The sequence below is a fragment of the Nicotiana tomentosiformis genome, chromosome 11 (genome assembly GCF_000390325.3).
Source record: "Nicotiana tomentosiformis chromosome 11, ASM39032v3, whole genome shotgun sequence".
Lineage (NCBI taxonomy): Eukaryota > Viridiplantae > Streptophyta > Magnoliopsida > Solanales > Solanaceae > Nicotiana > Nicotiana tomentosiformis.
In genome coordinates this window covers 91045592-91060698 of record NC_090822.1, presented here as the reverse complement: position 1 = coordinate 91060698, position 15107 = coordinate 91045592, and the positions used below count along the sequence as shown (strand labels likewise).

At 41.7% G+C, this 15107-nt stretch overlaps 1 protein-coding gene across 1 annotated transcript; it reads right to left on the bottom strand.

Moving 5' to 3' along the window:
* Positions 1–11289: 11289 nt before the first annotated feature.
* Positions 11290–14022, bottom strand: LOC138901828 (uncharacterized). Its single transcript, XM_070189624.1, has 5 exons — positions 13893–14022; positions 13059–13663; positions 12647–12890; positions 12272–12517; positions 11290–12014 (listed from the first exon to the last, which is right to left on the bottom strand). Exons 1-5 carry the CDS (start codon positions 14020–14022, stop codon positions 11290–11292), a joined length of 1950 nt encoding a protein of 649 aa, XP_070045725.1.
* Positions 14023–15107: the final 1085 nt, after the last annotated feature.

Genomic DNA, 15107 nt, shown 5'->3' with positions numbered 1-15107 from the left:
AAACAGTTTACGGAGAGCGACCGGTCGCAAAAGAGATATTCGTGGTCGACGAGGTAATCCTGGTATCCGCACTTTTGACATCTAAGGTTCTAAACCCGATGGCCAAAGACCAAACCAAATAGCAATTTCCAATACCGACCTTGATGGAACCGAAAAAGTAGGGGATGGATGAAGACGATGACTACAGAGTTCCCAGGTCTTTCATAGTACCCAACGATTCCGACACCACCAAATCAACAGTCGAAGAACTGGATCAAGTCATATTGATCAGACACCTACTTGATTGTAAGGTATTCCTAAGCACGAGGTTAAGTACCGAACTTAGGAAGAAACCCATTCAATTTCTTATAGCTAACATGAATTATTTTGCTTGGTCCCATCTCGATATGACAGGGATTCAACCGGAGATAACCACTCACAAGCTAAGCCTGGATCCGAAGTTCCATGCGGTCAAGCATAAGGGGAGACCTCAGTTCGAAGTCAATCATGCATTCATCAAGGATGAGGTATCTAAACTCCTTAAAATAGGGTCCATCCGGGAGGTTAAGTACTCGGATTGGTTAGCAAACTTAGTAGTAGTCCCTAAAAAGGGATATAAATTAAGAATGTGTGTAGACTATAAAGACTTGAATAGTGCATGCCCCAAGGACTCTTTCCCCTGTCAAACCTCGATCGCATGATCGATGCAACGGCCGACCACGAGATCCTCAGTTTACTCGACGCCTACTCCGGGTACAACCAAATTCGGATGGACCCGAACGATTAGGAAAAATGTCATTCATCTCTAAATACGGTACCTACTGCTATAATGTAATGCCATTCGAACTAAAACACGTCGGTGCTACTTACCAACGCTTAGTAAATCAGATGTTTGAAGAACAAATAGGAAAATCGATGGAGGTTTACATTGACGATATGTTATTTAATCCCTGCGAGCAGAGGACAATTTGAAACATTTGTAGGAAACCTTCAACATATTGAAGAAGTACAACATGAAGTTGAACCCGGAGAAATGCGCATTCGGAGTCAGGTCCAGAACATTCCTTGGGTTCATGGCATCCAACCGGGGAATCGAGATTAATCCCGATAAGATCAAGGACATCGAGGATATCACCGTTGTGGATAGTGTGAAGGTCGTACAAAGGTTAATCGGGCGCCTAGCCGCTTTGGGTCGATTCATCTCGAGGTCCTCCGATAAGAGCCATCGATTCTTTTTAGTGTTAAAGAAGAAGAATAACTTCTCGTGGACCCCTGAGTGCCAAAAGGCCCTGGAAGAACTTAAGCGGTACCTCTCGAGCCCGCCTTTGCTTCATACTCCGAAGGCAGACGAACAGTTGTACCTGTACCTAGAAGTATCCAAGGTAGAGGTAAGTGGAGTCCTAATCCGAGAAGAAGAGGTACGTAATTTCTTATCTATTATGTTAGCAGAACTCTAGGTGAGGTGGAAACTAGGTATCCTCACCTAGAAAAATTGGCGCTCGCTTTGCTAAGTGCCTCTAGGAAGCTAAAGTCATATTTCCAATGCCATCCCATACGTGTTGTGACTACTTACCCCCTAAGAAACATAATGCATAAGCCCGAGCTCTTGGGACGATTGGCCAAATGGGCCGTGGATATCAGCGGGTACGACATAGAATATCGACCCCGAACCACCATCAATGCGGACTTCATGGTCGACTTCACGCCGGCCCTAGTTCCTGAGGTCTAAAAGGAGTTGCTATTGAACTCGGGGACCTCTTTCGAAATCTAGACCTTCTTTATGGACAGTGTCTCGAATACACAGGGGTCCAGACTTGGAATCGTGTTGAAACCACCGACGGAGAATGTTGTTAGACAATCTATTAGAAATGTAAAATTGACTAACAATGAGGCCGAATATGAGGCCATGATTACAGGTCTTGAATTGGCTAAAAGCCTTGGGACCGAGATGGTCGAAGCTAACTACGATTCTCTCCTCGTGGTGAATCAAGTTAATGGAACGTTTGAAGTCAAAGAGGAACGAATACGAAGATACCTGGACAAGTTACAGGTAACGCTATATCAGTTCAGAGAATGGACTTTACAACATGTACCTCAGAATCAAAACAGCGAGGCCGATGCTCTTGCTAACTTGGGATCGTCGGCCAACAACGATGAATTCAACTCGGGAACGGTGTTACAACTCATGAAATTGGTAGTGGAGAAAGGCCACACCAAGATAAACTCGACAAGCTTAACATAGGACTGTAGAAACAAGTACATAGATTACCTGAAAACCGAAAGACGTCCCTCGAATCGTAAAACATTGAGAGCTTTGCGTACGAAAGCGGCCCAGTTCAGCTTGTCCGAAGACGATATCCTATTCATAAGAGCACTCGATGGCTCATTTGCCATATGTTTGGGAGACACCAAGTACGTTTTAAGGGAAGTCCACGAGGGCACTTACGAGAACCATTCGAGCGCCGAGTCATTGGTTCGGAAGATAATCAGAGTCGGCTACTACTGGATCGATATGGAAAAATACGCAAAGGAGTTTGTGCATTCGGTCTTGTCGCCCTGGCCATTCATCAAATGAGGATTGGACATCATTGGTCCCCTGCCTTGGGCGCCCGGTAAGGCTCAATTTATTTTATTTATGACTGATTATTTTTTTAAGTGGATGGAAGACCAGACATTTGAGAAAGTTAGGGAGAAGGAGGTTATTAATTTCATATGGGACAACATAATATGCCAATTCGGAATGCCGACCGAGATCGTGTGCGATAATGGGAAGCAGTTCATCGGCAATAAAGTGAGCAAGTTTTTCGAGGACCACAAGATCAAAAGGATTATATCAACACCCTACCACCTTAGTGGAAATGGGAAAGCAGAGTCCACGAATAAAACCATACTCCAAAACCTCAAAAAGAGGTTGACCGTTACCAAAGGAAAATGGAAGAAAATCTTTCCCGAAGTCCTATGGGCATATCGTACGACCTCAAAATCTAGTATCGGGGCCACTCAGTTCTTGTTGGTCTATGGTGCCGAAGCTCTTATACCGGTCGAATTAGAAGAACCGAGTTTCCGGGTCCGATATGTGACCAAAGAGTCAAAAGACGAAGCCATGAGTATGAACCTGGAACTGTTAGACGAAAGGCGCGAGGCCGCCCTCATCCGGTTGGCCGCCCAAAAACAACTGATCGAAAGATATTACAATCGGAGAGCCAACCTTCGACACTTCAATGTTAGGGACTTAGTGTTAAGAAAGGTGACACTGAACACCCGAAACTCGAACGAAGGAAAATTGGGACCGAATTGGGAAGGTCCATATCGAATTATTGAGATCACCAGCAAAGGATCGTACAAACGCGAAACGGCAAATGGTGAGCGGCTACCGAACAACTAGAATATAACCCACATAAATCGATACTACTGCTAAGGTACAACCTCATTCATTACCTTTCTTTAAATATATTACGGATTGGACTAACACTTGCAAGTGACGACCAAGGAATGATGCAACTATTAGGCCTGAAAGCACGTGTTGCACTCTTTTTCCCTTGAACCGGTTTTGTCCCAAATGGGTTTTCCGGCAAGGTTTTTAATGAGGCAACAATGGATTGTTCTAACTTAGAATTTAAGACTGACTATGAATCGGTGTCAAGGCTCACATCAATAGTATCCGAGCGCTCTCGAAGACTGGCCTGGAATACTATGGGCCATCACCCTTGGGTAATGATTTTAGAAAGGAAAGAAACTTTATGCTCAAACAAGTCTGGGCTTGGTGGATAGGATTTATTGTAAGGGCCAAACGGTCAAATAAATCGTGCCCACATAGACCACTTAAGCCACACCATGAAACTTGTACACACTCGCAATCTTGTATGTTGCACAAAAATAAAAGAAAGTTTCTACCTTGCAGATACATATTTTGTCTCTTAAGAACTATTGAATTTTGTACCTTAAGGACATTGGGCCCAAGAGCCACCTCCGTCTGAATCCAAGAGATCACCCCCCGCTTGAGGACTATCGTCATAGGTAATCCCGGACAGCTTGGGCTACGAAACCCTGGGGTAATAAGCCCATTGGGCAACACCCAAACTTAAAAAGGCTACGGCCATCCTAGAACGGCTCGCAGACATCCGAGATCCGTATTTGAAACATAAGGCCTTCAAAATTTCTAAATCGATTCGAAGGCTCCCCTCGGTAAAATTATAAAAACATTCGAAGTAAACACTTCGGGGAAAGCTTCTGGTTATACCAAGACCCCACGAGTCTTAAGCAAAATAAAATCAGAACGAACATTGTTCGAACCTCCAAACAGGACCTAATTATTACGTGCTAAGGCATCCAAAATCTTTGCAATCATAAAAGAAAAAGCAAAAAGAAACAATCATGAAAATTGCCAAAGGAAAAAATCCTATATATATATATATATATATATATATATATATATATATATACATACATAAATTTTTACAAAGGCCAAACGGCCTCAATGAAATACAAAAGTACAAAAATGAAATCTACAACGCACATAAGAAGCCTGATCCTCGCCGGAGATCGCCTCGTCACCGGAGCCATAGGGGCCTTCCCCATCCTCCGATCCGCTCGAACCCTCGGAAGTTTTCTCATCCTCGGGGTATGCCAGCTTCTTGTCCTCAGCCTCGAGCCTTCTAACATTTTCAAGCTTGGCCGATAAATCGAACCCCCGGGCATGAACCTCCTCGAGATCCTCCCCCCGAGATAGCCACTTCACATATTCGACTATAGATATTAGGTATTCCTATGCTACCTCAGTGTCGGCTTTGTACTGGGCCACTATCTCTTCAGCATCAGCCCTAATCGTTTCCGCCTCTGACTTGACTGCTTTGAGCTCTTTGACAAGGGTATCCCGGGTGAAAATGGCTGAGCCCAGTTGAGATTGAAGGTTTTTGATTTTACGGGATCAGATCTCAATGTTCTCCTTCGCCGATCGAAGTTGGGTCTCCGCCGAGGCCAATTGCTCCCGGGCAGTCTCCTTTTCCGAAGCCAATCGGTCCATTTTGCCTTTCCACTCCTCAGCCATGGCCTTGACTTCATCTATCTCAGCCCGGAGCTGGTCGAACTGATCAATCTTCTACTGGACCTGAGGATTCTGATCGTTAGACACCGTGTCTAGCTCATCATCACTAACTTCAAAGATTTTTACATGTTCCAACAGGTCGGCACATTCCTTCTGAGCCACGTCCAGCTAGGCCCGGTGGTTATTGACTTCTCCTTCACGTTGCTCGCTGAGAAGCTTATACATACCTCTCTTCTCAGCAAGCTCTTTGACTTCGGCCTCGAGTTGGGTCAGCTCATCCCGGTACCAAAGGAAGGTTTCGTGGTGAAGCACCGAGGCCTGCATATATAAAGAAGAGATATTGGAATTATCAAATATTAGTTCAAATAGCAGAAAAGATATTAGAATCATCAAGAATTATCAAGAATTACCCGGTTCAGCACCTGTTGTGCTTCGTTGAACATGCATGGTACGTCTACCTCGTTCATTTTGGCCTGGTCTTCTTCGCTCACCAAGCATCGGAGGTAACTGACGATCCCTATGGGGGTAGAAAGGATCCCGGCATCCTACGGAATGGTGATAACAAAGGTCCATTTCCGACCATGATCCGTGCTCAAAGCAGGGAACCGGTTGGTTAGTTTCGGGCTCGAGCTCAACCCGCAAGCCTCCGAAGGTGGACTTTTTCTTGGTACCTCTAAGTCACCCAACTCGGTAAAATCCTCCGGGATGGATGAGTCTATACCATCAAAAATACCTCGGAGGGGATCATCCGCTCCATGGGCCTCCTCTTGGGATCGCTCCTTCATCGTTTGGGCTTCATCGAACTTTGATTCCGTGAACGAAGGCGATCTCGAAATATCTATAACACCGGGCAGGGCAGACCGACAACTCGCGAATCCTCAGCCCTTACCTCGGCATCAGCCTCGCAGACTTGAGAGGTTCAGCTTCAGTCATTTCCCCCTCAGCTGCCACCTGTTCCTTAGGGACAGATGGCACATGGTCCATGAATATGTCGTCCTCCTCGGGCTCGTCTTTGAGCCAGAGAAGTGATTCTGAATCAAGCACTCGGGAGCTGGAGGTTTCCTTTAGCTTAAGAACCAGCCTCCTTCTCGTTTTCTTTTTCTTTGAGCTCGATGAACTCGCGAGCTTTTTAATTTTCTTCTCCCATGCTGTGGCTCCGGGCCGTCTCAAAGCGGAAGAATTGGCAAGTAAGTCCTCGTCCCCAATTGAGGGTCTAAGCTCCACGGTCTTGGGCAGATCTGCAAAAGAAAGGTAAAGAAAAAATAATAAGAACGTAATGTTAAGAGAAGAAGCCTAACTCAACCTACTCAGAAAAGGAATCTTACCATGAGAACGGGCCTCCAACGGCCCGTCGAGAGTTTGCACCACGAGCGCTCGGAGTAGGGCATCTGTGAGACGTTACCTTCGACCCACTCCTTGAGTCGGGGAACAACATTTGGGACTCGGGCAATAGTTGCACCACCACAGATACCAATGAGAAAAAGAGGGATAAACACGGAATCAACATTCGAAGGAAATTTTTTACTTACGTGATGCATTCCACCTCTAGGGAAATAGCCTGAACTCAGCCGGGATCAAATCAAAGGTCCTCACCTAGACAAAATGACCTTGCCAGCCTCGATCCCGGTCCTCATCGATGCTTGAAAATGGGGCTTTGCTGGCCCGGCGAACAAGCTTTATCAGCCTCCCGAAAGATTTGGGGACTGTATAAACGGAGTAGATGATCGATGGTGACGGTGTACGAATCAATTTTATTTAAAAAAATCAGAGTAGGATCACGATCCTCCATAGTGAAGGGTGAATTTGGCTGAGATATACCCCGTACCTCTTGCAGATGTTTATGATGACCGAATCCACCGGGCCCAGCATAAAGGGATAAGTGTAGACACTTAGGTATCCCTCAACGTGGGTAGTAATGGCCTCCTCGGGGTCGGGGACCTCTATGTTCTTTTCAGCCCAGTTACAGTCCTTTCGGACTAAGGGGAGATCGACTTCGATGATCGAGCAAATATACCTCGATGCCTCCTCGCACCGACCCTGCAACGAGGAGGGTTTCTCGACCTTGAAGTCATCGGCAATCGAACAACCCCCGGGAATTGTCACGACCCAATTTAGGATCGTGACCGGCGCTTAGGAGCAATTACGCCCAAGAAAGCCTTATCGGTATTTTACAGAAAAACGGACAGAGTTTTCCATATTTTTGGACTATCCCAAAAAGAATTCATGTCTCAAAATCATCAACCAACCATCCTAATATCAACCAAACAATCAACAACTTATCAATTAACCAAAACAAATCTCCACCATTACTAATCAACCCACTAACAACCAGAAATACTAATTTATCTCCAAATCCGATAAGAAAGTGCAATACTCATCATAAGACAATAATAACAAAAGAATACTAACGACACTAATAAGATAACGATGGAGAAACTCTAAGAGTTCAAAAGAAAATACAATAGCAAATAAATAAAACTCTTCACCCACGCGAACGAGTGCAGGGCTCACCCTGATATCTCTGTAAAAGAATAGCAGGGAGTGAGTCGCTAGCTCAGTGAGTAATAATACTTAACCACAACCTCTTTTTTTGGTACAAGTTAGAAAACATGCTAGTATATTAAACAGAAAATATCATAAAATGCCCTTTCCGAAACAATAAACAATTTTCAGTCTCATTATGTTTTTCATGTAGTATAATACAATTGGCAATTCAGTAATAAGCTCGGTAACCACTGTATAATATCAATATTCATATTTGGGATGTTTCAATAAACGGATCATGTAATCGATATAACTGTGGACTTCTTCGAAAGAAGTCAAATATAACGGTAGTCCCTACTCGAGGGAAATCAGTAACGGTATTCTAGTTCTACCTTCCCACTAGCGAGGGTTGTAACGGTAATCGGTAATAATAAGGTGCACCAGATCTAACGAACCCATCGTTAGCTACGAGATCCTTCAAAGTCTACTCCCATTTATACTTGTCTCTGTAATCCGTATACTCATAAGAAAATATTTTAAAACAATATAGGGCATTTTATTTTTTATCAAATCATGTAATTTCATTTCGATAACCGTAAATTCAAGTAGCGGTAAAATATATATAGTGATAACAAGAATATTTAAAACAACGGTAATCATCTCAAATAACTATTTCAATATCATATCGAGTAAAAGACTTGTCCCACATGCAACTCAAAATAATCGATAACATTTTCATATTAAAATCATGTATAAATCATGAGTGTTATGAAAACAAAAATTGCGGTAAGATTACTACTCACAGTACGTGTGCCAAAATATCAAATGCTTCACCTCGAGCAATCCGTATAACTTTCTCCAATTAATCTATAATTATATGATATCGATTTTATGTTAATTTCCATGTTTAGGCTAATTCATAGCTAATTTAGAATGTCGTACCCTCAGAGTTTAATATTTGGCTCTTAATTCTTCGAATTATAATAACCCAACAAATCCCTCTTATTCTACTTGAAATATCAAGACCTATTTCAGTATCCCAACTCATTGCCATCAAAATTACGTTGTAAATTTTTTCAATATCATCAATATTAGTAGCAATCATATTTGAATACCAATCACTAACGAAACGGAAATATTTTTTAAGGAATATCCCTTCTTCTTCTTTTTTTATTGGCATACACAGAATATATAAGTTTATACCCCAAACCTATAGTACCAATTCATGAAAAATTCCATGAACTCCATTATTTCATTAATATAAATTCTTCAACTAATTCTCAACCCAACTCTATAGCCATAAAATTTATGAATCAAATCTATGAATTAAGTTCAAAAATTTACCTTCTTCTTCTTCTTCTTCTTTGTTTAGTTAGTTTCTCTTCGTTGAATTTTTCGGGTGCTCTTTAATGGAAGAAAAGTGCCAATCTCACGTTTTCTTTTGTTCTTAAAAGTGGCTGCCAAGCTTTTCACCAAATTTTCCCTTAACTTATTGTTGTCCATGAGTTTTCCATGTGTTACAATCCTTCTACTACCCAAAGCCCTCATTTTCTTTTCTTTTGTCTTTGCCGTGAGTCCTTCCCCTTCCCTTAATCCCTTTTTTTGCTTTTCCTATTTGCCAGATTGTAATCTGGTGGGCTTCGGCCCTTTTCTTTTTGTGTATTATTCTTTTTGTTTTTTTTGTTTGTTAAATGATCAATATGCCCTTTTTTGAAATTTATGGGCTATTACATCCTCCTCACCTTATAGAATTCGGTCCCCGAATTTAACTCAAGCACGTACCTGTAGACTGAAATAAATGAGGATATTTGACGCGCATATCATCTTCCATTTCCCAAGTAGCTTCTTCAATGGTATTATTTCTCCATATGAATTTCACGAACACAACTTCTTTTGATCGTAGATTCCTTGTCTATCAACAATAGTCATCGGCTCCTCGTCGTAAGACAACTTCTCATCAAGCGGTATACTCGGTGCTTCAATCACCTGAGATGAGTCTGATATACATTTTATTAGCATTGAGACATGAAACACTGGATGAATAATAGACAACTCAGGAGGAAGTGCCAAACGATAAGCCACAGCTCCCACTCGGTCTAGTATCTCATACGCTCCTATAAACCTGGGGCTCAACTTGCATCTTTTCCCAAACCGCATTACACATTTCATAGGAGAGACTCGTAGGAACATTTTGTCTCCAATTGCGAACACTAAGTCTCTTCTTCTCTTATCCGCATAAGATTTTTGTCTGCTTTGAGCTGTAAACAATCTTTGTCTGATCAACTGGACTTTGTCCATGCTTCTTCTACTGAGTCGGGTACCCATAAGTTAGTCTCACCATCTTCAAACCATCCGATAGGAGAACAACATCTTCTACCATACAATGCTTCGTACGGTGCAATTTGAATACTAGACTGGAAGCTATTATTGTAAGCAAATTCAGCTAAAGGTAGATAAGCGTCCCAACTACCTCCAAACTCAAGAATGCAAGCTCTCAACATATCCTCCAAGAGTTGTATAGTACGTTCAGACTGCGTGTTTGTCTGTGGGTGAAATGCAATACTAAGATCTACTCGTGTACCCAATGCTTCTTGAAAATATTTCCAAAAGCGTGAAGTGAACTTTGATCCTCTATCAGAGATGATGGATACTGGAACTTTGTGAAGTCGGACAATTTCGTTCATAAATATATGTGCATATCTTACTCTACTATATATAGTCTTCATTGGCAAAAAGTGTGCTTATTTTGTCAATCGATCTACAATCACTCATGTAGATTCATAACCTCTAAGGGTTCATGGTAGACCGGTGACAAAATCCATAGTAAGTTTTTCCCATTTCCACTCTGGAATCTCAATTTCTTGTAATAGTCCTGCAGGTCGCTGATGCTCAGCCTTGACCTGCTGACAAGTCAAACAGTTAGAAACAAATTAGCAACATCTTTCTTCATACCTTCCCACCAATAAAATTGCTTTAGGTTATGGTACATTTTTGTGGACCCAAGATGTATAGTGTATCGAGAGTTGTGGGCTTCTTCAAGAAAAGCTTGTCTCAGCCCATCTACGTCTGCTACACATAGTCTGTCACCCATTCGAAGAACACCATCACTTTCAACAATCATATGCTTATTTTTACCAGCTAAGGCCTTATCTCTGTATTTGCATAATCGTTCATCCTTATATTTGGTGGTCTTAATGCGCTCGACTAATGAAGACTTAGCCTGAACACAAGCCAACAATGCCTCTGAATTTCCGACACTAAATCTTACGCCTGTACCCTCTAGTCTATGCATATCTTCAACCAAAGGTCTCCTTGCAGGAACTATATGTACCAAACTTCCCATAGATTTTCTGCTCAATGTGTCAGCCACCACATTGGCTTTGCCAGGATAATACAAAATAGAACAATCATAGTCCTTGAGTAGTTCCATCCACTGATGTTGCCAAAGATTTAGATCCCTCTGCTGAAAAATTTACTTCAAACTCTTATGGTCAGTATAAATCTCACAAGTTTCACCGTATAGGTAATGCCTCCAAATATTTTAAAGCAAATACCACTCCAGCCATCTCCAAATCATGTGTAGGATAGTTTTGCTCATGATTTTTCAATTGTCTCGAAGCATAAGCTATAATGCGACCATTTTTCATGAGAATGCATCCTAATCCCACCCTAGAGGCGTCACAGAATACTGTAAATCCTCCAGAACCTGATGGTAAGGCTAATATTGGTTCAGTTGTCAAACATGTTTTGAATTTCTCAAAGCTCTACTCACATTCCTCCGTTCACTGAAACTTTGCATTTTTCTGTGTTAGCTTGATCAGTGGTGCTGCTATTCTGGAGAAATCCTGCACAAAACGCTTGTAATAGCCTGCCAAGCCTAAAAAGCTACGAATCTCTGTAGGAGAAGTAGGTATGGGCCATTTCAACACAGCTTTTGTATTCTTAGGATCTACTATAATTCTATCTTTGGATACAACATGCCCCAGAAATGCTGCTGAGCCTAGCCAAAATTCACACTTCGAGAACTTAGCATAAAGCCGATGTTCTTGTAATGTTTGCAACACAGTCCTGAGATGATTCTCGTGTTCTCCTTGGCTACGAGAATATATCAGGATATCATCAATAAATACTATTACAAATCTATCCAGAAATGGCTTGAACACCCTATTCATTAAATCCATAAATGCAGCTGGAGCATTAGTCAGTCCGAAAGGTATCACCAGAAACTCATAGTGCCTGTATCGAGTTCTGAAAGCAGTCTTAGAAATAGCTTCATCTTTGATTCTAAGCTGATGATAACCAGAACAGAGGTCAATCTTTGAAAAGTGAGCAGCTCCTTGTAATTGATCAAACATGTCGTCTATACGAGGCAAATGATATTTATTACGTATTGTTATCTTGTTCAACTGCCTGTAGTCAATGCACATTCTCAGGGATCCGTCTTTCTTCTTTACGAAGAGTACTGGTGCACCTAATGGAGATATACTCGGTCTGATAAAACCCTTATCTAACAAATCATGCAGTTGTTATTTTAGCTCCTTCAACTCTGCTGGTGCCATCCGATATGGGGGTATTGATATGGGATGTGTGTCAGGTGGAAAATCAATACCAAAATCTCTTTCTCGTACTGGAGCCAATCTTGGTAAATCCTCAGGAAATACATAAAAAATTCTCGCACTACTGGTACATTTTCTATACTAATTATTTTCTTTCTTGTGTCATTTACAATAGCTAAGAGACCCTTCATAAAAGATACAACTTTACAAGTCTCTGGAACCTGACCCCCTTTTAGAACAAAACTGGGTTCGTTTGGTATCTTAAATTTAACCATCTTTGCATGACAATCAACGATAGCATAGGAAGAAGATAACCAATCCATTCCCATCAGCATGTCAAAGTCAATCATATTAAGTACAATAAAGTCAGTTAGAGTATCCCTACCCTCAACCTGAATCTGACAAGCACGATACACGTATTCAGCTAATAGAGACTCTCCAACAGGAGTAGCAACTAGAAAAAGATCATTCAATAGCTCAGGTTATCTACAAAACCTCAAAGCAAAGTACGAGGACACATAGGAGTGAGTAGATCCAGGATCAATCAATGCAAGTGCATCAAATGAATAGGCATAGAGAATACTTTTAACCACAGCATTCGAGGCCTGAGCATCCTGTCTAGTAAATGCAAAAACTCTCTCCTGACCTCTACTAGCATTCCCTTGTCCTTGATTCATAGTAGCATGGTATCCAGCACCTCGACCTCTATTTCCTGTACATGTAGTACCTGAAGTATTACGAGTAGTCTGAGTAGGTGCAGCTGATTGAATAGAAGTCTGATTGAAATTCCTCGGAGGCTGAGGGCAATCCCTCAAGTGATGTCCCAACTGGAAACATCAAAAGCACTCTCCAGTCAGAACACGACACTGGCCCAAATGTGATCTACCACAGCTCTGGAAGACTCGAGCTATGGCATATATTTGCCCAGAATTACGATGTCTAGATGATGATGATGATGGTCCCCTAGTACCCTATCTATAATGTGGTATGTATGCGGACTGTGAAGACAAATGTGTCTTTGTTTGAGAACCCTGTTGTTGTTGTCCCTGATTTCCTCCTCTGCGATTTTCACTAAAACCGCCATTGAAAGATCCTCCTGTCTTGGCCTTCTTACGTAATTCACTAGTTGCACGCTCATCACGTCCTTTATTTTCAATCTTTCTAGCGAGATCGACTGCATCAGTGTAGGACAAAGTATTCATCTGTGGGGCTTCTGCAGTGTATAGACGACCAACCAACCCATCAACAAACCTCCGAACTCGAGCTTCATGGGTAGGCATTAAGTAAGGAGCATATCTCGCCAGATTACAAAACTTTGTGTTGTAGGTTAACACATCCATATCTGGAGTCTGAACCAATCTCTCAAAGTCTCTAGCATATTTTTGCCTCAGGCTATCTGGAAGAAAATTATCCATAAATAACTTACTGAACTCGGCCCATGTCAGTGGGGCTTCTCCTGCTAGCCTTCCTAGCAATATAGTTTCATACCATGTGTTACCCATATCCTCTAGTTTGTATGATTCAAGCTCCATGACCCTCTCACTAGAACGTCCTAGAGCACGCAATGCCTTGAGTGTCCCATCCAAGAAACTTTGAGGATCTGCTCAATTATCCGAAAGTTTGAGTTTGTGCAGGTACTTATGTCTGTAAAGTAGCATGAGAAACTGAACTTCCACCATGAGTAGGCACCAATGCCTCTAACACATTCAATAACCTTACCACTGTGTCTGTAGGTAAGGCAACAGTAGGTACAACAATTGGCACTAGTGATGGAACGTCCTGAACCCCCTATTCTTGCACTTGATTTGGCATAGTAGCTTGGAGTTGACCCATGTTCCCAACTTCAGGTTGAGGAGCAGCTTGTCTTCTAGTTTGATGAACCCCAACTTGACCGCCACCTTGGGTAGTATCACGTCTAGCACCACGTCCAGTAGATGAGCGTGTGCGTGTCCTAGCCATCTGCGAAAGAAATACTCCAAAGTCAAATCTCAAGTTATCTCAACGCACGATCAAGAATGAAAAAGGGAAAACATTCCTAGATGTTCAATAGCCTCAAGATCATAAGTATGTGTGCCTACATACCTATGAACAAGACTCTACTAAACGTTGCTCAATGACTCGGGACTTAAAGCCTAAGCTATTATACCAACTTTGTCACGACCCAATTTAGGATCAAGACCGGCGCTTAGGAGCAAGCGCTCCCAAGAAAGCCTTATCGGTATTTTACAGAAAAACGGACAGAGTTTCCCCTATTTTTGGACTATCCCAAAAAGAATTCATGTCTCAAAATCATCAACCAGCCATCCTAATATCAACCAAACAATCAACAACTTATCAATTAACCAAAACAAGTCTCCACCATTACTAATCAACCCACTAACAACCAGAAATACTAATTTATCTCCAAATCCGATAAGAAAGTACAATACTCATCATAAGTTTATAATAACAAAAGAATACTCACGACACTAATAAGATAACGATGGAGCAACTCTAAGAGTTCAAAAGAAAAGACTAGCAAATAAATAAAACTCTTCGCCCACGCGAACGAGTGCGGGGCTCACCAAGAAGTATCAACATGTGCGCTCTAATTAACAAAACCTTCGCCTGCATCAACTGCTGTCTCTGAAAAAAATAGCGGGGAGTGAGTCGCTAGCTCAGTGAGTAATAACGCTTAACCACAAATATTATTTTTTTGGGGACAAGTCAGAAAATATGCTAGTATATTAAATAGAAAATATCATAAAATACTCTTTCAGAAGCAATAAACAATTTTCAGTCTCATCATGTTTTTCTTGTAGTATAATATAATTGACAATTCAGTAATAAGCTCGGTAACCACTATATAATATCAATATTCATATTTGGGAGGTTTCAATGAATGGATCATGTAATCGGTATAACTGTGGATTTCTTCGCAAGAAGTCAAATATAACGGTAGTCCCTACTCGATGGAAATCAGTAACAGTATGCTAGTTCTACATTCCCACTAGTGAGGGCTATAATGGTAATCGTTAATTACAAGGTGCACCAGGTCTAACGAA